General features: G+C 55.1%; 1 protein-coding gene across 1 annotated transcript in view; it reads right to left on the minus strand.

Moving 5' to 3' along the window:
• Positions 1-670: 670 nt before the first annotated feature.
• CMIP (c-Maf inducing protein) overlaps positions 671-25,280 on the minus strand; it is a 222,416-nt gene continuing 197,806 nt past the window's right edge. Inside the window, exons 11-21 of the mRNA XM_031458000.2 lie at positions 17,728-17,793; positions 16,450-16,476; positions 16,100-16,148; positions 13,448-13,555; positions 10,923-11,039; positions 9,180-9,320; positions 8,321-8,368; positions 7,087-7,233; positions 6,139-6,244; positions 4,989-5,059; positions 671-2,637 (exon numbers count right to left, since the gene is read on the minus strand). Coding sequence (XP_031313860.2) covers positions 2,584-2,637; positions 4,989-5,059; positions 6,139-6,244; positions 7,087-7,233; positions 8,321-8,368; positions 9,180-9,320; positions 10,923-11,039; positions 13,448-13,555; positions 16,100-16,148; positions 16,450-16,476; positions 17,728-17,793 — 934 coding nt within the window. The 3' untranslated portion in view covers positions 671-2,583. The remainder of the gene's footprint in view (positions 2,638-4,988; positions 5,060-6,138; positions 6,245-7,086; positions 7,234-8,320; positions 8,369-9,179; positions 9,321-10,922; positions 11,040-13,447; positions 13,556-16,099; positions 16,149-16,449; positions 16,477-17,727; positions 17,794-25,280) is intronic.

The raw sequence follows: 25,280 nt of genomic DNA on the forward strand, positions 1-25,280 counted from the left end.
GGGACTCAGGAACATTCTGGGGCGGCCTGGGCAGGCCAGCGATAGATTGGATGTGGGGCAGAGTGAGTGATGGGGCCACAGGACAGTGGTGGAGAGAAGAATTACATTTCTTATCTGGGGGAAGAGGCAGCTGGCTGGATGGTCTAGGTGCTTGACCTCAGAGAGCCCTCCACAAACCAGAAGCTTCCACATCATCCAGAGGTCCTCAGAAATGCAGTCTCATGCCCTACCCAGACCCTGGGAATCAGAACCTGCATTTTCTGGAGACCCTCAGGTTGGTCTGAGAAGCTATGGACTAGAGCTCCCCTGAGACCCTGCCTCACAGCAGCCTAGGTCGGTGGCTGGGTTCTCCCCTGGGGTGGGGGTGGGGGTGACTCTGTTCCCTGGGGACACCAGGGACATTTTCAGTTGTTACAACTGCGGGGGTGGGGGGGCAGTGCTCCTGGGATCTAGTGGGTTGGGGCCAGGGTGTACCACCCTTCGATGCACAGGGTGGCCCCACAGCAAAGGATGACCTGGCCCCAAGTGTCCACAGCACCAGGGGTGAGATACCCCAGATGCCTCGATGTGGGTGTCCAGGCTCTGCCATGAGTCCTTGACTTTTAACCTAAGTCTTGCCCCTTCCTGCCCCCTGCAAAGCCCCCTCAAAGCCACACAGAAAGGCCAGATGTCAATGAGTCACTTACAGTTTATTTTTGCCTGAAAGTATTTCACATCTCTGAACACAGCTACGTGACAGTAGTATTACCCATCAGGAAAAGCAACAGTGCGAAGGGAAAAGGTGGCATGTCTCGGCTCTTCTTTTTTTTCTTTTTAATTTTAAGTTTTTTCTTTTTTTTTTCTTTTTTTTTTTTTGCTTCTGCTTCTTCCTGCACCAGAGTGCTGTAAAGTATGGGACTGGAAGGGAGCAAATAAAACCAAACAACAGAAAACAACAACAACAACAACAAAAAAACAAAACACAAAACGGAACACACTCACACGCACACACGAAATCAAACCTGGCACGGAAAATGAGTTAAGACTGAAACCCAATTTCTCTTTTTTTTTCCTTTTTTAAAAAAATGAGGGCATAGTCGGGGGGTAATAAAGTCTACCTAGCAAAGTATAAAACGACAAAAGCATGGTTTCCATTGAATAAGATTAAATATATATAAAACAATTACATTGACTGGGGGTTAGGTCTGGAGGTGCCGGAGGCGGGTGTTTGTGCTAAACCAACAGAAGAAGGGGCTTGGGGGAGAGGGGACCCCAAGTAAACCATGAGGGCTGTTCTGTACAGTGAGGGCTTGTTTATAAAAGAAATGGAGGCGGGTGTGTCTCCAGGGCAGGTGAGGGGACAGAAGGGTAGAAAGGGCGTCTGCGCTGCAGTGGTCACATTCGAGGGGTGGGGTGGGCGGTCAGGCTGGTGGAGGAGACGTCTCTCTTCTCCCAAGAGACCATGCAAAGAGGCGGGCATGCATGAGGGGACCACGGGAGGCACAGGACGGCAGGGAGGCCACAGGTCGCAGAGTCTCAGTCGGGACGGGAACAGTAGAGGCCACGGGGATGGGAGTGCTCCGGGGGAGGGGGCGGGGGCAGCTCTCCCATGGGATGGACGGGAGGACAGGTTAGCACCCCCCCCTCCAAATGTGTACAAGGGGGCCAAGAGAAAGCTGGGGCCTTGGAAGGAGCAAGACCACAAAGTGGAGGCCCCACTTTTCCTCCCCCAGCCTGACCCCCAACCCGTGAGGAAACTGGAGACTTCTGGAATCCAAGTGCACGGTGGCGGGCAGAGGGACGGAGAGACAGACAAGAGAGCATTAGCATACAGAATCCATTACGAAAAAGCAATTAATTTTCCAAGGAGGTTCTTTTTTTTTTTTTTTTTTTGTCTGTTTTGTTTCCTTTAAAAAAATAACAAGAATACTACCACTACCCCGACAGCTGACTGGTTTGTACAGTACTACACGCCAGGGTGGCCGGTGGGCGGGCGGGCGGGAGGGTCAAAGACGTCATAAATAAGAGGCAGGTCTCAGACCTGCAATTTGTCAACATTTCTTAAATAGGCGCATTATTTAAATCTTATGTACAACAAGGATCACTTTGCATAGCAATGGCGAGGACACAGGACGGTGTGATGACGGTGTCTGGGTCTGGTCCCGATGCGATGGTGGGACCCCGATGCATCCTTCCTCGGCCTCCAGACCCATCGGGGTCAGTCGAGTGATGGTGGCATCGGAGTTGACTTTTCCCACACGGCATTGAACACAAAGGCAAAGAAAATCCACAAAGGGTCCCCCCTCCCCAAGCCCCCCACCCCCACCCTCTCCTGGACCTGCTGACGCTCCTCTGGTTGCTACAAAGTCCGTTTTAGATCAGGTCAGGGTTTCCGATTATGAAGCTAAAAGAATTAGGTGGGGGCTGGGCGTGCTTACGGACCCCTCCCCACCCCCTCCCCACCTCCGCCCTCTGCCCCCAGAAAGACGCCCCCATCTATCTCACAGCCAGGATGCGGGGTGGGACCCCGGCCCCGCTGCTCTACGGCTATCAGTCAAGAGTTATGTGTTGTAGATGCAAACTCCTTCCTGCCGAGCGGGAGCTTCACCAGGCTTCTGTGTAGCGGACGTCCACCTCCTTCAGGTTGGGAAGCTTGGCCTACGGAAGCGAGAAGGATCCAGTCCCTTCCAGAACCTGTCGGTGCCCAGCTCTACCCATGCTGGTGGCTGTGGCTGGCCTTCCCGCCGTGTCCCCACTTCGCCACGATTGGGGGCTCCTGAGCTCGGAGCTGGAGGACCTCAGGGAGAACCCAGCAGGTGGGATGTGGCCGGCCCCCGAGACAGCAGGCGACAGCTGCTGGGAAGTCCACGTCCCTGACTTAGAGGGGCTTCGGGTCACTGGCCCCGGGGTCAGGAAGCCCCAGGTGTGAGGCCCAGCCCTGCAACTTGCTGGCCAAGTGCCCTTGGGCAGAGCCCTGGCCACTGGGAGATGGTTTCCTCATCTGTGGACGGAATCCGAGTCCAGTCCTGGCCTCAGAGCACGGTACGAGGGACTAAACACAAATGCAGCGCAAAGCCAGAGCACCCCGTCCAAGACAATGCCACGTGCTCTGCAAACAGGACTGTTCTTAATTTGACCACTGTTTGTGGCCTCACAGTTGTCAGGGGTCAGGCAGGGAGAGTGAAGGGGGTCCATAAGCTACAGCTAGGGGTCACTGAGAGCCTTCCCACTGTTGCTGGACTCCAGGATCCCATCTGCTCCTCCGAGACCTGCTTCCTGCTCCCCATCCCTGCCACCCGATGCACTTCCTCTCATCCTTCTTTTATAAACAGTTGGCTTTTTCTTAACAAGCCTTCACTGTACTAGAGAGGCTGCTAACTGGCCTCCTGCCTCCCCAGCTTTCCTGTGCACTGGCCAGTGTGATCTTGTAACACATGCACCACACACACACACATACACAATTCCTCACTGTTCCTCTCCAGTGCTCAACAACCCTCAATGGCTCCCCACTGCCCAGCAAGAGGTTATAAACTAGGCTGGCAGTCACCAGTGCAGTATTATTTAAAAAACATTCAGGCCAGCCTTTCAAAATTAGGAGACTGCAACCGAAGAATCTAGATTTCCAGGTTCTCTTGAAAACTGGGAAGAACTGCCCAGCCTCACCTGCCTTGCACAGAGCGGAGGCCGCCTCCCCCATGGCAGGCAGCCTCCAGTCTGCCCTGAGTCCTTGAAACAGAGGCTGGGCATCACTGGCCAGGATCATCAAGTCAGCACCACGTGTCTCCCAAATGTGTGAGAGATGCACGCCGACTGAATGGGACCTTTCTTCCCAGGCGGCTCATTACAACTCTTTCCCACTTGGACTCTGGAGCACTAACACCTCTGCTTCTTCAGTGAGGTCCCTGGGGTTGGGGCTAAAATGCCCACCTGATTTGGCAGGTCTGGGAGGTGCCTGTCTGATGACCTCCGAGTGAGGCTGATGGTATTGGGGTCTGAGCCCCCTGGGTAGGCACTCTGGCCGCCTGCTCTGGCCCTTCCCGCAGCCCCTGCCCTCTGCTTTCCACGTGCTCCTCGGGCACCTTAGCAGTCTCCCTCTTTTGCCCTGCCTGGCAGACTCACTTCTTAAGACACCCTTTCAGGGAAGCTCTTCCACCCCAATGAGCAGAGCTGGCCATCCCCTCCCTGCTGGCCCATGAGCCCCGTTCTGCCTCAGTTTGCTATGATATTCTGTCTGCTGGGACTGAGCTTCCTGCCGGGCACAAGTGAGCCAGCCATACCTTGGCGTCTCTGTCCTCAGCGCAGGCCTGGCACACAGTAGGTGGTGCATCTGGAGGCTTGGCCACGGAGTGAGCACCCCAGGCTGCCTGCCTGGCTGAGCTGGAGGGGAAGCTAGGAGGGGAGGTCCTGCTGGTGGTGGGCCTCGGCTGAGAGCTGTGGAGGACCCCCTCCATTGGATTCTAGGGATCCCAGGTGCCCGTGCGCTCCTGGCACCATCTGTGTCTCCTAGCCTAGCCCTTCCCTCCCAGGGCGCTGGCTCTGCAGCCACGCCCACTCCTCTGGGCCCAGGAGCCTGTTGAAGACCCAGCCCATCCAACCCTGACAAGACACGCTTTTTTACAAACAAAATATGCCTGCCTTCCACAATTCAGATCCTCTTTCTTTCCTTGATTCTAATTTGTCAGCTATGTGACTGCAAAAGTTCTCCATGCTGCTACTCTTACGCACACTCCAAAAACCTATTTTCCATGTAACAGCCAGAACAAGCTTTTAAAAATGCAACTCATCACCCTGCTTAGAGCCTCTGAAAGCTTTCCACTGAACTTGGATGAAATCCAGAGTCCTTCTGTGACCTATGAGGGCTTATTTCATCTGGTCCCAGTCTGTCTCTTGCTTTCTAGTCTCATTTGCTACAAAGTCAGTTTGTGCCAACCCTTTCTGCCTCAGGACCTTTGCACTTGCAAAGGAAGGAAAGAAGGAAGATGGGAGGGAGGAGGGAAGGAAGGGATTACCTTCAGGTCTTCGTAGGTGTCAGCCGAGAGCTTGGTGCTATTCATGTTCAAGCTGCAGAGACTCTTCATGGCTGTACAGGGACAGACAGACAGTCACTAGGTCAGTGAGACCCCCACAGGGGCAGCTGTAGGTACAAGATCGTCAAGCTGGGGTTTCTGATTGAGTTTCCAAGGCCTCTGTTTAGGAGACAGGGTGGAGGAGGTGGAGTTTCAGAGGCAAAGCCAGGGGCCACTAAGTACAGAACGTCTATTTCAGGCGGGTGATGATTTGAACTGGGCCTCTGTCCTCTCCCTGCCCTCTGAGCCTCCCTCCCTTCTGGTTCCTCTGCCCTGTCCTTGCACTGCCCACTTCCAAATGTCCCCAGAGCTCACCTACCACACTGCAGACAAGCCCTAATCTCTCAAGGAAACCCCAGAAGCTCTCCTACTAGGAGCTGACCCAGCTCCTCGAAAGCAGGTCTCACACTTCGGTTTTGCATCAAGGGGAGCACAGAAAGCCCGCTGAAGACGCAGTGTGCTTTCCCACTCCCGAAGGCACCGAGGGAGGGGCTGGAGGCCCAGGAGGACCCTCACCCCTCCCCAGCCACCCAGAATGTGCCACCGACCTTGCAGGAGTCATGCCCACTGCCCAGCATGCCTCCCCCTTGGCCACTTCACATCTTTCACCCCCAGATCCAGTCACCTCCCTGGGAAGCCTTTCTTGATTCCTCCCAGCTGAGGCACAGGGCCTCTCATCCAAACCTGAAAATGGGAAGTGCACACTCCCAGGCTCCACATCGCCCAAGATGTGAGTTCAGCAGATTCGGGTTAAGGTACAGGAATCGGCAAGTCTCGGTTCCTCGTGTGTTTTGCGGCTCCTTCTACCAGGGAAGTGCTTCTCAAACTTTAATGTGCGTGAGGGTCACCCACGTAGTTTCTAACTTAGCAGTATGGGGCAGGGCCCTAGAGTCTGCATTTTTAACCAGCTCCTGGTGTGACAGCATCAGGAGGGTCTGGGCTGGGCCTTACTCATGTTTCCCCCTTTCCTCTAGAATACGAGCTCCACGAGGGCAGGAAACTCCCCCCGCACACCGCCCGGTGCGTGGTGTTACATCTGCCACGTGAATGACTGAATGAATGAATGAATGCACAAACGAATGAATGGACTCACAGCTGAGAGCCAGCAGGCCGGCGTCGGTGACGGGCGTCTCACACAGGTTCAGCACCTGGAGCATGGTGAGGTGTTCCGACAGGAGCCGCAGGCCGGCGTCTCCAAACTGTGGGGCAGAGACCCTCTCAGCCTGGAGACCAACTCTGGTCCCCCGGGCCCCCTGGGGCTTCGACTCCGAGGCTGGGGCTGGGGCAGTGGCGGAGGAAGGAGACAGGGACAGATCATGGTCCTGAGGCCCTGGGCCCTTCACACCTCAGGACCTGCTCTCACTTCTCTTCAGAGACTCCAGTGCCCTGACCTGGGTTCAGATCCAGCTTCTGCTGGTGGACGTGGACCAGACAAGGGCCCCGCCAGGAGACGGTGCCACCATCTGTCTGGGGGCGCTTTGAACTCAGTGACTCGTGGCTACAGGGCAGCCCCTCCCTGGGTGGGACAGCAGGACAGCTGGGAACACTCTCTGCGGTGAGCTGAGGGTGCTGCAGGGTCTGCACCTCACACAGGGGGTGGGGAACCACGCGTGCTGATCCACGCCAAGTGCTTAACACTCAGTCAATGCTGCACGCAGACAGCGGGCACTGGGTACTGCGGTCATTGTTATAACAAACAGATCCACAAGCCGCACCCCCACCCCCACTGCATATGTCCGCTCCACCTTTCAGCACCTCTACGACTGCCCAGCACATCCCTGCTCTGGGGCCTTGGCAACTCTAACTGTGAAACGGGCCACTGGGCTCACGAAAGCCTAAACTTCCTCTGGCCTGGGACACTCTGGGGGACATGGGCGCTGAGTTGGGGAGGCGGTGGTGTGATCAAGCAACTGGACCCCTGGGTTTTGGGCAGAAAGGCCAGCCATGGAGGAGGGTGCAGGGCAGGAATGGGGCAGGGGTGCCCAGTGGGCAGGGGGGGGGGAGGGGGCAGGGAGCAGGGTGTGGGGCAGGCTGCCTGTACCTGAGTGGACCACAGGTTTAGCTGCTTGAGAGAAGGCAGTTTGATGAGGTGCTCAGCGCAGGCACTGGTTACATTGGTGAAGGCCAAACTGAGGTTCTCCAGGTTTCCGAAGGAGCCAGAGCTCAGCAAACGAGCCAAGTCGGCATCCTGCAGGTGGATGGATGGATGGGCAGGCGGGGTCTCAGGAGAGGCCTTGGGCCTTCCTCTCCCTTCCCCCCAAGAAAGCTGCAGCTGGGGGGACATCATGGCCCAGTGGGCTGGGCCAAGGGAGGGGCGTCAGGGAGGGTGGGGCTGCCTCCGTGCATGTCTCCGTGGGTGGCAGCTGCCCAGCCAGGAGAAAGCCTTCAGTGCTGTGACTCACACCTTGAGTCATGACTGGGGTGTTCTGAGGCCATGTCCCTCCCCCAGGCGTGTGTGCGTGTGTCAGTCCAACCATCTCACTTCCCAGATGGCAGCTCGTGCCCTTTTCCCACCTGCAAGCACCGAGGCCCCCCAATTCTAAGACCAACGGAGATCAGTGAGTATGGGAGCACTAGACTCTGAGCCCACTGAGGGTAATATCCATTTTCCTTTCCATCTTTGTGATAGAATCCTTGAGTTTTAGCTGCCACTTGGTTGCCCTGAATTAAGGCTAATTTTCCAGCCAGGTGGGGCCATGTGCTAAAATCTGGACAATGGGATATAAGCAGACGTGTCCAATGGAACTTCCAGGAGGGTCCTTAAAGGGAAGGGGCATGTTCTTCTTTGCCTCGTCCTCCTTCCTCCTGGCTTAAATGGAGACAAGATGGCTGGAGCTTGAGCAGCCTTTTTGGACCATGAAGTGGAAGCTATGTGCCAAGGTCAGTGGGGCAGCAAGATAGAAGGACATAAGATCCCTGAAGACTTTGTAAAATGGGGAAGGAAGGAGGCATCAACCTCATAGGCTTGTTGTGAGGATAAAATGAACTATGAGTACAGTATCTGATACGTGAATGCTCAATGAATGTTAGCTATTATGATCATTACTATGAATAACTGATAACATAGCAACATTAATATCAACTATAATCTTTATCATAATGTTTGGTTTCCTGCAACCCAGTTCCCTCCTGGAAAAGCTGGCTTGTCAAGTACCACAGGGTCCTTGTTCACCTGCCCCCATCACCTCCAACAGACACTGTCTGCTGCTCCCCAACAGGGAGGACGAACCCACCTTCCCTCCACCCAGCCCAGCCGGAGAATGAAAACAACTCACTGTGGACTTGGAGGGCAGTGTTAGCCTGGTGGGCCCGCCTTTCCTTTGCTGCAACAGAAGTCAGACTGATTACACCCCCACTCTTTTCCCTGAGACTCCACCCTGTGTCTCCACCTCTATTAACACCTCTCATGGCACTATTTGTATTTCTTGGTAGTAGAAGGCAACGCGGTGGTCTTGGTCTCAGGGGCAGACCCCATGGCAATATCCGAAGGCAGGTGGTTTATTAGAGGGGTGATCCCAAGAAACGCCAGCAGGGGGGTGGGGAAGTGAGGCTGTGTAGGCCACTAAAGGAAGAGGGTATTATTACCCCATCTACCCCTGGGGCCCCTGGGAAATAGTGGAGAAGTTACGTCTCAGGGAGATCCCACCTGAAGGTGAGTGTTTATACATCTTCTCCCATTAGTCATTGGTTAAGAGCTGTTCCAGGAGACCAGGGGGCGTGAATTCTTTACCCCTTCCGTCCTGCTGTGCACGTGGATAGGGAAAATCCTTTGGCCAAGAGGTGCGGGTGCTGGCATTTGGAAATTAAGCCTCCATTTGCTGAAATGAAGGGCCTACAGGATGTGGGGGAGGGAGGGTGCACAGAGACAGTGACTGCCATGCATGGCTCTGAGGGCGAGACAGGATGCAGCCCTGGCCAGGCCCCACATGGGCTGTTTGACATTGGCCCATGGACTTGACCTCTCTGATCATCTGGTAACCTGCCTGGTAATCCTGACACCTTTGGGTCTGGAGGAGGGTTCAGTGAGACAGAGGCCCACACAGGTGCCACGGTCTCTGGGCTTTACCCCACGACACCCAGCCGTGCTCAGGCTGGCCGAGCGCGGGAGCCCCGGGAGTCGGGCCGCGGACTCACCAGCTCCTTCAGCTCCCGCTGCCGGTCGCACAGCTGCTCGTACATGCGCTTGCCTACACCCGTGCTCTCCAGGGTCGAGATGATCTGCAGCTGAGTGTCGTTGTTGTCAATGATGTTGTATTCCAGCATCAGGCACAGGATCTGCCCGCAAGAGCCGGGAGGCGTGTTACTGCCAGCCCGAGACTCTGGGACCAAACCCTCGGCCTGTCCCAGCAGCCCCACACGCCCGGAGACGGGGCCAAGCTCAGCATGCCCTGTGCATGCCAAGGTCATATAGCAAAAATCAAGAACCATGCTCTCTCCCTTGCCCTCTGCACTTCCGGTTGTGTGATGGCGGGCAAACTGCCTACCCAGAGTGCCCTCTGTGCCCTGGGAACGTGAGTGGACACGCACTGAGTGCACAGTACATTCTGGTAAACATGTGTGGGCACAATACACACCCGGCCCCTGAGGGCTGGCAGAACCCAAAAGACCAGACACCTCTTTCTATCCCTCGTTCTTCCCCTGGTGCCTGGCACATAGTAGATGTTCAAGACACTGAGCTGGCGCCCTGGGGAACATCTGCCTTCCATCTCTCTGCTCAGTCCTCTCTCCGCAAGTTCCCCTGTACTAGGTGGTTGGAACAAGCATGTGGATCAAACGCCGAGCAACTCCCCAGGACCTTTGAGTACCTGGTAGGCTCTTCACACATGTCTACGGCATCCTGAGCCTCTCATCCTCTGGACTCACCGTGTTCCAGCCACCCTGGCCTCCTCCCTGTTCTGCCACCAAGGCCTTGGCATATGCTGTCCTCATGGCCTCCTCCCTTCCTGCCACAGGGCCTTGGCATATGCTGTCCCCACGGCCAGGGATGCTCTGCTCCTGCCTTCTTACTAACTCTTCCTTGGTCCTCAAATCTCATCCACCATAACTCTCACTTGCACAGAAAGCTCAGGTGGTCAAATTCTTTGATGCTCTTCCCGGTGAGAGATGAAGTCTAATTTCCAACCCCTTGACTACAGGCCAGCCTTGGTGACTCACTTCTAATGGGTGGAAAGTGGCAGAAGTGATGCTGCCTGACTTCTGAGGCTGAGTTAAAGTGATATGGCTTCTGCCTGATCTCTCTCTGGACAGTGGCTCTGGGAGCCCCAGACATCTGGGGACTGTTGGGGAGACAGAGGTGATGTGAGTACCTGGGGCTGGCATGTACTCCCTGGTGGGTGGGAAGGCTATGACCAAGGCTGCTGTGTGGACATGCAGGGTCCCAGCTTGTTTTCTGCCACCTGGGAGCCCCACCTGCTCCAGTCTCCACTGGTGGAGTCCCCTCAGCCCAGTGCCAGACATGTGAGGGAAGCAGCCTTGGGAGGACCCAGCCCATCCCAATGACTGTGACCCCATGAAGGACCCAGAGTGAGAAGTGGTCAGCTGAGCCCAGTCACCCCAAGACCCATGAGTAAAACAGGTGAGTATTAGTGTTTGAAGCCCCCAGCTGGGGTGGTCTGTTCTGCAGTAGCAGACAAATGGAACAGAAACATGCCCGATCCTGGACCAACACAGATCACAAGTGAAATTAAAGTGACATTAACAGATCATCTGATGACGGCCTCCTGCTCCCACTAAATTCAGGAGGGCTGGGCTGTGCCTGCCTTGCCCGCTGCCTGTCCTCAGCTCCAGCACAAGCCCTGGGCCCCAAGGAGGTGCTCCAACGACAAGGACAAAGGCCGGCGAGTCAGCAGCGCTGCTGGGACCGGGCTGGCTCCTTACCTCCACCATGGTCTGGTTCCCCCTCAGCGCGAGAAGCATGCAGGGTCCCAGCTTGTTTTCTGCCAGGGAGAGCAGGAATTTTTTGGTCTTGTAACAGGAGCCCATGAGGATGTGCACCTGTGAGGAGAGATGGCCCAGGTGAAGGGCAGTGACCGCCACAAGGCTGTGGCCCATGGTGCCTGCTGAAAGGATCATGAAACCAGAAGACATGGATCAGACACAGTCCATACCCTGCCTGGACCCTAGATCTGAAATGATCACCAGACCCTCCCTGGGAGATTCAAAAGGCCTCTCTCTGACACAGGCTCCACCATGGATGAACCTCGGGGGCACTGTGCTGAGTGAGGCAAGCCAGTCACCAAAGGACATATCCTGTAAGATCCCACTCATGGGAGGGACCGTGAGGCAGAGTCATTGAGACAGAAAGGAGAGGCGTGGTGGCCAGGGCTAGGGGAGAGGCTGGGGAGTTTAGTGGGGACAGTTTCAGTCTGGGAAGAAGAAACAGTTCTGGAGACATATGGTGGTGATGATTGTAGAACTGTACACTTACAAATGGTTAAGATGGTAAAAGTTATGTTATGTACATTTTACCCCCTCCCCCCGCCACACACACACAAGCTCCCTCTCCTGTTCCCCTTGGGATTCTGTGGACATTTGGCTCTTCTCAGCACTGTCGAACCTGGAGGAAACTTCTGGGCAGCTCTTGCTCAGGGCACACAGGCCCAGCCCTCACATGCAGACGGGGGACTGTATGGAGCCCTACCTCCCCTCCCCAAGCCCTCCGTGAGCCCTGAAGGTATTATGAGAGATCACCTGCTCTAGAAATTCAAGAATGGGTAAATTCTGCTCCATCTCAGGTTTTGTGTGGGGCAGGCATTAAGAAAACTATGTTTCTTTCTGGTGTATCTGGGGATGAAGCCCAAGGGCAGGGGTCCCCAACCAACGGGCTGGAAGGCCAAACACCTAGTTTGCACTCCCCTGACTTCACGTAAGAACAAATGCCCTTCCATGGTTGGAAATGGCAGCCTAATCAAGGGGACCTCTTCCATGCCATGTGTCTCCATGGAAACGATGCACTGCCATCCCAGGGGCTGCCTGCCTTCTTCCCCACGTATATTTTTTTTTCTGCTCCATCATTAACAATTCTGGCACACAAATGCAATCTCTCAGGCTGGGAAGCTGCCAGCTCCCTGACTTCTTTCTCACACAGAGGCCCCATACCAAGGGGTGGGGGAACAACAGGGAGTTGCCATGGTGAAGCTGTGACATCAGAGGAACCCGTGAGAGGTGAGAGAGAGGTGGTGCAGGCAGGCAGGACCGGCATTTCCAGGACACACAGGCCACTCAAAGGGGACCCGTCAGGCTGCAGGTAAGGGGTGGAGAGCGAGTGCATAAGGAAAGGAACCTAAAAATAAGCCCCTTTCAAGAAACGTTCCAGAGGCGGTGTCTGGGTTTGTTGTCACTGCACAAACACGGCCGCTAAGTTCGCTGTGGTGTTCTGAGCTGCTCACCCAGCAGAACTGGCCGCCCAAGAGGGATGCGAATAACCACAGCCATCACTTCCAAGCACTGACTGTGCGTCAGGCCCTGGCCGGTCACCTCGCATCTATTAGTGCAGACAATTGCCATGGTGACCCCAAGACACCAGCACTGAGCACTCTGTTCCACAGATGAGGAAACTGAAGCCCAGAGAGGGAGTTTACTGGTCCAAGGATATCAGGCTAGCACAGCACGGCTGCAACCTTAGCCAGGTCTGGCCGAGGCTTGTGCCTTCTCACGGAGTGGAACATGCGTGATTGTGGAACAGAGATAGTTTTGTCAGTAAGCAGACTAGGCCACCCAGAGGAGCACCTGCCCTGGGGGAGGGGCTTCTGGGCTGCCTTTCACCAGACGGACACTCTCTGCTACTGGAGGAAGAGCCAGCTCTGGACAGCGTGAGCCTGGCCAAGAGAGGAACTTGGAGGCCAGAGACCTGTGTGATCTTGGGCCGGCCACTGCACCTCTCTGGACCTGTTTCAATATAGGTGTAGTTAAGGGATAGGGTTGCCATGAAGACTGTTTGATACTGTGCACAAAGAAAGTACTGGAAGTCACCAAGGATGCTGTTATGGGTTTGGTGACCTCAGACCCTCATCTCCAAGTTGAGCCAGTCATCCTGACCTTATTGCAAAGACTGGACAAGCTGGTGGATCTGCAGCGCCTTCTAGGATCCCTGTGCACTTGAAGCACTCAGTCCCTTGAATGTCGCCTGCCACTACAGCAAACCACATGAGCTTGGGCAGTAAACACTTTGTCTGTAAAATGGGGTGACAGGAGGTGTCACCTCCTCACATCCTGAGGGAGCCTGAGTGAGAGCAGGACTGTTAAGCCCTTGGCTCAGTGCCTCCCAGGTAAGAAACAAGAAAGTGACATTTGTGGCTGTTGCCACCACTGCTGTTTTCACCAGCAGCATCCTTTTAGCCTGGAGATTCCCAGGCTGGCCGCAGCCAGTGCTTGCCCCCAGCTCCGGTCCAGTCCCAACGTACCATGCTGGCGAACAGCTCCCCGTCATCGTCGCAGGCCACCCCTCCGGGGCTGTAGAGCTGAAACCAGCCATCTTTGCCAGCACGCACGCTCAGCAGGCACGAGTGGACCTGTCACAGAGAGAAGCACTCAGTCAGCTCCCTGCAGACCCGACCATAACAGTGCCCACGGTCCACACATGCAAATGTCAAAGGCTAGGACAAGTCCTGCAGTTCAGAGATCTGTTTGACTTTGTTTAGTCCAGAGACTCCCAGCCTTCCACTAAATTCCATGGAAGGCCTTCTGGGGAAAACTGTGGTACCTGGAAACCACAGAACTATAGCCATTTGCCTCCAGCTCTCCGGGATGGAGGGCCGGGCCCTGGCTCAGGTCACTGTCCTGAATGAAGCAAGGCTGTGGCCAAGGCAGGGTAGAGGCACAAGGCGAATGCTCAGACCCAGCCTCCCTTCTCCTATGCCTTTGACGGGGGCATTTCTTTTCTCCTTTCTGTCTGGGTCTCTGCGTCTCCAGCTCCTCTCTCTCTGCCCTCCTTTCTCTCCGAGCCTCTGCCCTGCTCACTCTCTGGGTTTCTGCTCCCTCTACTACTGACCCTTACTCCCAGGGCATCTGCCTGCTTCCCTCCTGAGCTTCCTACTTCACCCTTGTGGGCGAAGACCCTTGGGTGAGTCTCTGTCTTGTTAAACTCCCTCTCCCACTCTCACTGGGACTCGGCCACCTTCTCGTTAGGAGAAAGGGTCTCTGTCCAGAGTGGGGGGCAATTTCAATGCCCAAAGCACAGGTCTCTCCATGGCTCCCAGATGCCTTCCCAGAGCTCCATGAGTCTGTGTGTGGGTGGTGTGTGTGCAAACACGTGTGCTTGTGTGGGAGGAATTCCACATCCACCCCGGCCCTGCTGTAATTGCAGAGAGAGAGAGAGAGAAACAAAGGCTTTTGTTTCTCCTTCTCCTCCCTGTCCTCAGAAGGGAGCTGAGGGAAGTGTCCCACCATTTCCTTCAGGACTGAAGGACGATCTGCTGCCCAGAGTCACTTACTCACAGATGCTCAATTGATCACAACCCACACACAAGTAAACAGAAAACAGGGGTGGTGGTGCTTTGATTTTTCCCTCTGAGTTGGAAGACGATCAAATGTTAGCTTGTCTGCTTCAAAGAAATAAGGAACCAAGAGTATCAAACTCTATTCAACAGACAAAGAATTGATAAGAAAACAACTCCTGGTTCCATCTAGGAGGGAGGAGGTGGGAGGAAGGAGGGAAGGGGAAGAGAGGGGAGGGAGAAGAGAACCCGGAGAGGAAGTCAAAGGAGCTGGGAGTGAGAGGCAAGGCCAGGGCTTGTCCGCGGCCCCCTTGTGGGTGTTGTCCTGGCTGGTAAAGTCCCCTCCTGGCCCTTGGTGCTGCTGCTGTGCTGCTCTGGGAAGCAGCTGGTACTTTTATTCATCAATGTCAAACTTTGTGTTTGAAATAAAGCCTTGCTTTCCAGGGGAATTCTGAAAATCCGCTTCCATGCACGGTGAGGAACGCTCAGGTTTGAGAATGATGGAGACCATTACTGGTACCCAGATATTTAAAAGCTCCCTGTCTACCATTTTTGCCTTCTCCCACCATGCTTGAAGTTCACTTTTGGAATCAAACAGAATCATGGAACTTAGAACTAGATAATTCTAGATCTTTCTAGAACTAGGTTTTACAGTGTGGCTTTAAGAGAACATATTCTGGCTCCACTGAGAACAACTCCCTCCCTCTGCCCGGCCTTGTCCTCCTGCTCTGCTGGGGGTGCCCGTGCCTGAGCTTGCGCCTGCCTGGGAGCCAGATCCTCACATTCCAGAATCCACGTGCACAGAGAAGGGCCCGAGTGCCTCAGGGCAGCCCCGATTGGCCCGGTGTTCACACTGCAGGGCCAGTTACTGCACGCTCTGGAGCCTGACTCCGTGGGTTCGAATCCTGCCTCGGCCAATGTACCAGTTGTGTGACCTTGGGCATATAACCCCAAAAGGAGGGTAATTCTGATGTAAAATGGGGCTAGTAATAGCTCCTACTCAGAGGATTCTCGTGAGGATTAAGTGAGAAAATGCATCTTCCTGACATGGGGCGAGCACCCAGTGAAGGCTGGATGTTGTCATTACAGTGATGCAGTGAAGATCGGCTGGGTGCGCTCCCGGCCCACTCTGAGTCCTTGTTCACACAGAGGCTCCAGGACGGAAGGCGGCCCTGAAGTCTGGCTGTTGCTTAGCTGTTGGAGGGACAGAGTAGCCCCTCAGAGAGGCCATAGGCCGTCATGCCCAGGAAATGAAACTCGGCTCAGATCCCAGCTCAGGCGTCTTCCCCGGCCACTGATTCTCAGAATGGCAGTACCACAGAGCATGCAATGCTATCTCAGGGCTGGTTAGGAGCCCTGATGCCAGCCTGGCCCTACATCAAGGCATGTGCTCAAGAGACAACGGGTAGGAAACTGCCTCAGGCAGCCTGAGTTTACAGTGAAACACTGCCATCACGGGCCAGGCTCAAATCCTCAGGGGTGGGGGCTGTGTCTGTGCACAGGCGAGGAGCCTTTGTGAACTGTTCTGAACGCCCTTGGGTGACAAGGAGGCCCTGACAGCCACACGCATCCTGCCGCAGCCCTGACAACACGCCTGCGAGGGAGTGAGGGAGGCCTCACCTCTTGTCGTGGGTCTTCGGCAAACCTTTGAATCACATACTTCAGTTCCCTGAAAGAGATGGGGTGGGGGCAGAGTCATTCCCAGGGTCCTGGCTTGGGTGGACCAGGATGGGGTGCTGAGGGGAGGGCTGGGGCAGGGGAGGGGAGCCTGGCTGAGCTGGTGGGATCAGGAGACGCCTGGACAGGTCTGGACACGTGTCTTGGGAGAACTTCCAGGAGGAGCCATCCTTGCCTCCCAGAATGTACGTGAAGAGGATGGGCCGGAAGGAGGGCTGGCAGCTGGGGATGACCGCAGGACAGTGGACATTCATCCCGGAAGAAGCTAACAAGGGCGTTGCCCAAATACTCACTTGGTGAACTTCTCGTGTGCGAGAGCTCTGGAGCAAAAAACAAAGGGAAAAGTGCAGTGAGCAGGGCGCTTTCGAAACAGCACATTGACTCAGAGGTCTTCCTCTGGGGACAGCCAGGCTTTCTGTCTGATTCGAGGAATGAAGAGGTTGAACATGAAACACCAACATTCTGTCCCTGACTGAAACAATGGAACAAAGGCCTCCTTTGACGAGGTGATGGATTAGAGTAAGGGGAACAGGCTGGGCCCCCTGTGCCCCCAGGCCCTGCACCTGTAAACAGGAGTGGCACTCACCGGGACGCCTGTGAGTGTGTGTGTGCACGTGGGCACCAGGGACCCAGGTGTGTTTGTTAATTGTTCCACAATTAAGGTACGACCGTACTAATTACTGCCATACATCAGAGCGGTGATCGGGGACTGCTCTCCGGGCGAGTTGCGTCAGGGGCCCAGGGTCAAGTGCGTCCCGGTGGCAGCAGCCAATGACGCCACTGCTCTCAGGAGTCAGATTTCTCCGGTCTCAATTCCTGGGGGCTCCAGGGACCAGCCAGGCCGGCAAATGGGGCAATTACTGAGTGTAATGTCCCCCTCGGAGAGCCGCATTTCATAAACACTGGCTCGTTAATCGGCTCCTGGGGGAGTTGGGAGCTGCCTCTTGGGGCCTGGCTTCTTCATATCTATCAAAACAGAGGCCTGCAGGCATTTAGGGCCTTCTCCTTGGGCCATTATCCACCAGAAGCGGTTTCTCCCTATTTTCCTGGGGTAAATTCAATACTGGGATAAGGGCCGGCAAGAGACGCGGAAGGGTCCATCTCTGGCCCCACTCACATGGAGCACAAGCTAATAATCGTAATGCAAGTAATAACACGGCTTTTAGTGTTTGCTGTAGAGCGGATAAAGCAATTCCACACGCATTATCTTTTGATTTTTACCATGACCCCTGGAGACAGGAGAGGCAGGTTTTCCTATTCCCATCTGATGCACAATGAAAACCGCTAACTTTACTGCGTGAAGGCATGGTGGGGAGGGCTTTGTACTCTTAGCTCAGTGCAACCATCTCACAAGGCAGTGAGGTGATTTCCCCAGTTTTTTGAGGGGAGGTTTGTGTACCCCCCCAGGGTCCCACAGCTGAGGACTAAGGATCAACATCTCCATGTTCCACTCTTGTGTGTGTGTCCCCAGGTGCTTCCATGAGCTGACTGGTCCCCCTGCTAAGGCCTTGGTCGGCGATGGGGGTTTTTCTCTCGGGCCGGAGGGTTCCGGAGATTTGTGTGGGACTTACTCTTTGGGGAATGGAATGGGTTGAAGCAAGCTGGCCAGAGATGGTCTCCAGTCATCATAGTCGGACCTGGAACGAGAGGGGACGGCGGTCAGGTCTGGTCTGGATGAGCGGAGGTTTACAGTGCGTTGTTACTGAGGGTCAAGACGGGGCGAGTGGCCGGCAGGGACTCATGGGGCTCCAGCTCTGCTCTGGTCACAGCAGCTTCCAGGGGCCCCAGGGGACAAGCAGCTGGTGCCTGCAGCATGGCCTCAAGGCCTGGCAGACAAGCCTGTGCAGAGACCTCCTCACAGCCACTGAAGGGGCTACCCACCTGCTCCCGGGGACTCCATCCTCCCTGATTTGTTCTGTCTTTTGAACTATCGAGGGGTTTTACAGGCTGACACGCATCCCCCTCAAATTCGTATGTTGAAGTCCTAACCCCTAGCACCTCAGGACTTAACTGGATGGAGGTAGGGCCTTTAAAGAGGTGAAAGAGGTAAAATGAAGTCATTAGGGTGGGTCCTAATCCAGTCTGACTGATGTCCTTATAAACAGAGATTAGGCTACAGACACCCAGAGGGACAACCATCTACAAACCGAGGAGAGAGGCCTCAGAGAACGAAAAACACCCACGCTTGATTTCAGAGTTCCAGCCTCCGGAACTGGGAGAAAACATATTTCCGTTGTTTAAGTCCCCTGGTCTGTGCTGGAACTTGGCCCAGGCAGAGGGTGGCCCCAGACCCCAGTCCTAATTCTTGGTCCTATGGCTCCAGGGCTCCTTTAGGTTTAGAATTCACTGTTTTTCAATCTTCTTTTCATCCTTTGGGCCCCTCTGCCCCCTACCCCAAGGAGCTTTCTCAACATTTTTTCCTAATTGCTCTCTCAGTATGTGCTGTATGTCCATATTTTATACCAAAAAAAGAGGACAATCTTTCCACCTCCAAGAAAAAACACTTGCCCCCAGCAATACTGCACACTTTAGATAACCCCTGGGTAGGAACTGTTCCCACCCCTCCTTCTTCCAAATAACCCGGTGATAAGGTGGCAGCCTTCAGAATCCAGCACACACCCCAGAGTGCTCGGAGGAAAAGGACACACACAAAAGAATTCCCAGAAAAGCCTGCTGGCGTGAGATAAGTCCTAACAGTGGTACCAGCTGAGGTGTACTGAGCACTTACCAGGCCGTGCACTGGGCACAGACTGGCTTACTTAATCCTCAGAACAGGCCCTTGAGGACGGGAGTATCACACCTGCCCTACAGGTAGGAAAGAGAGGCCCTGAGGGCCTCCCGACCCACCCGATCAAGCTCGGAGCAAGGCTTCCCAGCCAGGTCCTAGGACTCCAGTGTCCGAGGCTGGGCACATGCTCTCTGCCACCCGTGGGTGGCTGGGCACAAGGAGCCCTCTTCAGGACACAGAGATCCCTTGTGATCTCATACCTGTGTGTGTCTTTTTGGGGGACAGGGGGACCATTGATTTTTGCTAACTTATCTTCCCTCCAAATCCCTCCTCACCTCACCTGTCACTGACTCACGGTTTCCAGAAAATCTAAAAGTAACAGGAGCAAACATCACAGACAGTGCTTGTCACGAGCCAGGGGCTATTCCAAGTACACACACGGCTCAGCCCATATGTTCCTCCCAGAGACCCGGTGAGCTGGCTGCACCTGCCTTCCCCATTCTATAGGTAAGAAGACAGTCTCAGTAAGAAGCACGGGCCCAAGGTCACACAGTTGGAAGGAGCTGGGGTTTGACCCCAGGAGCCCGGCTCTCACGTCTGTGCTCCTACCACTGAACAACATAGCGCCTCGTGGCTCCTGTTTCCACAGGCGGAGGCTGGCCCGTTCCTTCCAGAAAAAGCACGCTCACTAGTTTTCTTTAAATAAAACATGTTCTACGTAGAAATGCCATTAAGTACAGAAAACTCTAAGGAGACAGTAACTCACCCATAATCAGAGTTCAGGGGGCCTTGCCGGGTGTGTACATACTGGGCTCCAGGGCCCGGCCCAGGGCTCACTCCTGAGCGGAAGGGGACATGATCAATGAACAGTGCGCATCACCTGTGTCGCTGGGTGCTAAGCTCGGTAAGAGGCTGGGGCTGGGGCAGGGGTCTGGGTGTAAGCCCTCTTCCTCCCGTGTCTCCCCAGCCTGGAGCTCGGCCTCCTGGTGGCTCTGCCAGGGCAGTTCACGCAGGACCAGGAGGGAGATGTGGGGATGAAGAAAGAGGAAGAGTGCAGACAGACTTCCTTCCTGCCCTCAGCCCTGCCCAGCTCCAAGTCTGCGGTTGGCTCCTGGCCCCACTCCAAATGCCGGGTCCAACTGTTTGGGGTGCACAGTGGGTGTGTTGGGCAGAGGGTGGGAAACTAGGAGCCCCGGGGGACTAGCCAGGCACAGGAATGGGCATGGGATCCCCGTGGCCAGCAGAGCACGTGCCATGAACATTCTGAGAGCAGTGCTGGGCTCCGGGCTGGCAGCCAGGCTGGCCTGAGATGGAAGAGAGAGCTGCAGGCCGGGCGATGAGAGGCCCAATTGCCCATCCCCAGGATGGACAGGTGCCTTAAGCATCCTGAGGGCCTCTGATGAGACTCAGATGTCAAGCACCACACATTTAATCCTATAATCTCCATTTACAGATGAGAAATGGAAGCCCAAAGAGGTCAGGACACCTGCTGAAGATCACAGAGCTAATGAGGGGAGAAGCTGGACTTGAACAAGGCTATGTGAGCAAGAAACCCAGGCCTCTGGCCTCAGGCTGCTCTCCACGAGTGGTTCAGAACCTAGATGGCCAAGAACTGCCTTTCTCTTGCTGCATTTGGGGTGAGTAACACCAGGGACAAGCTGGGTAGGTGAAGGGGTGGATGTGAGAAATGGGGGCACGGCAGTTCTGAGGATCTGGGGAGCCACCTTGACCTGGCAGAGGCAGCGCATGCTTGGTGGAATTGTAACCCAACTTGACAAGTGCTGCCTAGACCAGAACTCAGACCTGTCCCGTGAACGAGATGCTTCCTCCCAGCACACCATGTCCCCCGATTCACGGGATCTTCTGCACGGCCTGGGGAGAGTGCCGACCTGCCCAGCAGAACAGCAGCCGACGTACCAGCCTGCAGGCCCTGGGGTCACGCGAGCCTCTGAGAAGCCAGAGTCCCCAGCACACTGGTCTGGGTCAGCAGGCCTGGCCCTGACGGCTGTGTGCATGCAGTGCCCAACCTGAACCCCAGCTCTCTCTTGGAGAGAGCAGCCTGGAGAACACAGGCTCCCTCGGGTGGGGGTGGGGGTAGACTCCTCAAAGGGGGTCCCGGGGAGCGAGCTAGGGCAGAACAAGACCTAGGAGACCAATGGGAGATCCATGGTATTTCTAGAAGACCATGAATGAGGCACCTAACGCAGCCCAGGGTTCAAGAAGGGTGTGTCAGGGACACACCTCATTCTGCTTTGCTCCTGCTAGTGTATACACTTAGAAGTGTTTGCTCCCTCAAAAGGGGAACCAGCTGGCCCAGGGATTAAAATCCAAGGTAAGAAATGAGTGGCCACTATCTCTGAGGCTGGGGACCTGGGTGAATCCCCCCTCCTGCCCTGTCATCCTACCAGGGACCTTCCAGGGCTGCAGAGCGTATCCACTGGCTGCAGATGCTCCAGGGAGCATGTGGGTTTTACAGAGTGACCATGTGTCCCAGGAATTTGCATTCGAAAGTTTCCAAAGAGATCGATTCCTCTATACGAGTACATATACTATGCACAGACATACATGTACTGTACATATATGTATCTCTGCTGCTCTGAAGCTGTCATCTAAAACCCTCGCCAGGAGCCCACGCAAAGATGCTGATGATGGAGGTGGGGTGCCTGTCCTTGCCACAAGCCTGCAGGGTGCCCAGTGCTGTGACAAATGCTTGGTACACTTGAATTCACTGAATTCTCAAGGCAGCCCTGAGAGCCAGAATGTGTCAACAGAGATCCTTATCCTCATTTCACAACTGGAAAACCAAGGCTCAGAGAGGTGGATTCATTGTCCAAAATCACTTAAATGCTGGGGAGAAAGTTTGGACCCTGGTCCAGCCGACTCCCCAGCCAGTGGGTCTAACCAAGGAGGTGGTCCTTCCACCCCCCAGCCCCAGCCCAGGCACCCAGCTCCCGACCCCGAGTCCCAGTGGGAAGACAGTGGCCAGCGGAGGGCAAGCTGACCTTGAGGAAGGGCTGGCCCTGGTCCACGCTTCCTTAGACTCTCCAGCAACTCTCGCGGACTTCATCCTGTCCTACCATTGCTTGCAACCCCGCTCTCCATCTCCCAGCCTGTTGGAGGCTATTTCAGCCACTTGTTGTCTGCCAAGGTCTCCAAGCCCCCAAACAGTCCCCCTTCCCTGCACTGAACTCCTGGTGTTTCCCCTCAGCTGAGCTGCACCATCTGGCTGAGCCCACTCCTCACCGAGCAGGACCATCCTGGGCAACATCCCCGGTGCCTGCCTTCCATGTGTGCCCGCAGATTCCCACACTCCATCCCACTGGACAGGTGACTTCACTGCTTTCAGTGCCTGGTGCTACTCAGATTCATAGGGACTGAGAGCAAGGGCACCAGTCGGGTTCCTGCTTTAGCACAGAACCTGGCTCACCCAGGTGTGCAGTAAGCGATGAAAGAATGCATAAATATATGGGCAAATCAATTAATTAATGAATCGCACACAGGTGCCCAGCAGGTTAAGAGCTGGACTCTAAACAACTAGAGCCCAGGCCTGCTCTGTCCGGCTCCCAAGTCCACATTCTTTCCATTGCACCATCCAGCCCGGGCCTCCCAGGGCGATGACTTCAGCATCAACCTTGACCTGTGCTGAGAATAGTTTTCCTTTTCAAGAGTCTCCAGGGAACTTTTTGTGGCCTCTGTTAATTTTCAAAGTGTCAAATTCTAACTATTTGAGGTCCTTCCAATGGGAAAACAACTAATCAGCGTCCCTGGCTGCAAGGTGGGCGAGCTGCCCACTCCCCCAGGAAGTAGTGGGGCCTGTTCTGGTGGACATGGTTGGCCAGGTTGGGCCAAGATACTAAGCATGGCTTCTTTTGCCCCCTCAACGTGCTGATAAGACCCCTCAATTTCACATAAGTTCCTGTTCTTTCATCCTTTACAAGTTACTCTCATCTGGGAGCCCTCCTATTGATAAGAGCAGATCACTTCTCACCAAGTCCAATGTCACTAAATTCTCACAATAGCCCTTCTGAGGAAGACACCCATTTTAAAGACAAGAAAACTGAGACCGAGAGAAGCCAAGAGTGCTGCCTGCAGTTCCACAGCAGATTAAGTCATAAGACCACATCTCCTCAATTCTCAGATGCACACTTCTTGCAAACCAAGTATGCACTGAGTGCCACGTTGGGTTTTTTCCCCTCTCACAGTGCTGTTATTAAATCAATGGTACATCTTACTCCCATCTGTATCTTAAAATAGAGAAAACACAGTTGTAGTGGGAAAATGTAGTAACTCCCACTTGCCCAGTATCTACGCCTGCAAGGTGCCGGCTCTGTGCTGGGGCCCGGAGCCAGGCCTCCGTCTCACTCTACTGCCTGGAGGCAGCTGTGACTCAGAGAGGGCGAGTAACCAGCCCAAGGTCATGGGCTGACATTGACATCCATGGCCCCTGAACCCAGCAGTCTGGCTCTGAAGACTATCGTACTTTGGAGTGCTTAGACCTGCTGGGGTTTTGTGGATCAGACATGTCTCCAGCCCTCCAGTGGGCCAGTGACTCCAGCAGGCAACAGAGTCAGAGAAGGAAAGTTGCTAGGAACAGAAGTTATCAGGCCTAAATCGTGTTTGGAGTTCCCCCAAGGTGAAAAAGGCTTCTAAAAGTATGAACCCTGCTTCGTGGAGAACTTCTGGCAGGATAGGAGGTGTTCCTCCAAGTGGAGATGAGGAACACCTCCTGGCTCCCAGCAGGCTGCCCCTGCCTGGCCTCCTGACCCCTACCCATGACCTGGCAGCTGGGCAATGCGGGCAGGCAGGAGGTCTGGAAGCAGATCAGCAAGAACAGAATCCTCATTCATGAGCATGTTTATGAAGAAGGAAAAAAAATCTGTATCAACTGCATGATGAAGCTCAAACCCTTAGTGCTTAATGAGAAATAGGAGCCAGCGGAAGGCCTGGGAGCTTCAGGTGTTTGTGGGAAACAGCCAGAGTCAGGGGCTGAGGGGGAGAGCAGGGCTGTCTCTGGCCTGGCGGGGCCTGCCTTAGCCAGGGTGAGGAGGAGACATGGGCCACGGGTGGCCTGTCCCTTGGAGGGCTGCCCACACCCCTGGGAGAAAGTGAGGACTCCTCCAGCCTCGGAGAAACTTGAGACATGTTGTTGGAGATGCTCCCTGAGCAGAATCTGGAATGTGCTCTGGTTAGTGTGGGTGGGGGTGTCGCTAAATGCAGCTGTGCCTCAGCTGGTCCCTGCTGCTGGAACCACGGGCTAACCCAGGAGGCCTCACTGTCTCCTTTCCCGGGTCAAAGCAGGGGCAGAGGAAGTGTTTGGGGAGCCTGTATCCACAGTCTCCTTCAAACAGGAGAAGCCACTGTGCAAAGGTGCATTGGTATTTGTGTATGCACACGTGGGAGTGTGTGTGCATGAACCTGCTCACCTTCACAGAGACCACAGGCCTTGCTTTTAGAGCATGGGGCCTCCCTAGGCACTGCCCATTCACCAGCTCACCAGGCAGCTGGCAGGTGGCCTTCACCCTCCAGGTCATGAGTGTGCTCCAGGCAGCACTTGGCTCTCAAGAGAGCAGAACAAACGCTGCAGAGCTCAGTGATGACGCAGGGCCTCAGGGAAACCCTGGTGACACTGACCAGCCCCAGGAGCCAGGCCCCCAAGATCGAGGGGCCCTGGTGCCCCGCCTCTAGTTAAGCACCGTGCATCGGTCAGATGTGACCATGCTGTCAGGCCCCAATCCCTGGGAAAAGCCCATCTCCCGCCACCAACAGCACCTGGAAAGGCATCCCTGAGAGCAAGGCAGAGTCCTGTTCTCGTGGGAGCAAGTGGGGGAGGCATCTGCTAGGTTCTCCAGGCCACGCTGCCCCACTGAACCCCAGAGCTCAGTGCAGGAAGGAAGGGAAGGGACAACCACCTGGGGCTCCAGGAACCAGGTGTGCTAGTTTGAGATGGGTCTGGGTGGTACAGTGTGAATGTGGCACTGGTAAGACCCTTGGGGACAAAGGGACAAAGACTAAGAACTCACCCCTTCATTCTAGAGTCACACAAGTGAGGCTCAGGGAGGGGCAGGCACAGGCCTGAGGCACCCAGCTCAGAAGCAGCACCACCCAGGGCAGACCAGGTCTCCTGGCTCCCACCAGCCAGGCTGCATGGAGCCTGACCTGCTCACCACACTCCCACCCTGCCCATCAGATGAGGCTGTAGGGGGCAGGGGAGGTGCTGGAACAGGACATCAAATACACACCAAGCACAAAGCAAGCACAGATCACGTAGCACAGAAACACACTCATTATGCAGGCTCATGGGCATATCTGCACACACACAGGGAAACACACACACCAACTCTTGTGCACAAATGTTCACACCCACATGTGTGCACTCACAGCCACTCATGCACAGAA

Source organism: Camelus dromedarius, chromosome 9 (genome assembly GCF_036321535.1).
Source record: "Camelus dromedarius isolate mCamDro1 chromosome 9, mCamDro1.pat, whole genome shotgun sequence".
NCBI lineage: Eukaryota > Metazoa > Chordata > Mammalia > Artiodactyla > Camelidae > Camelus > Camelus dromedarius.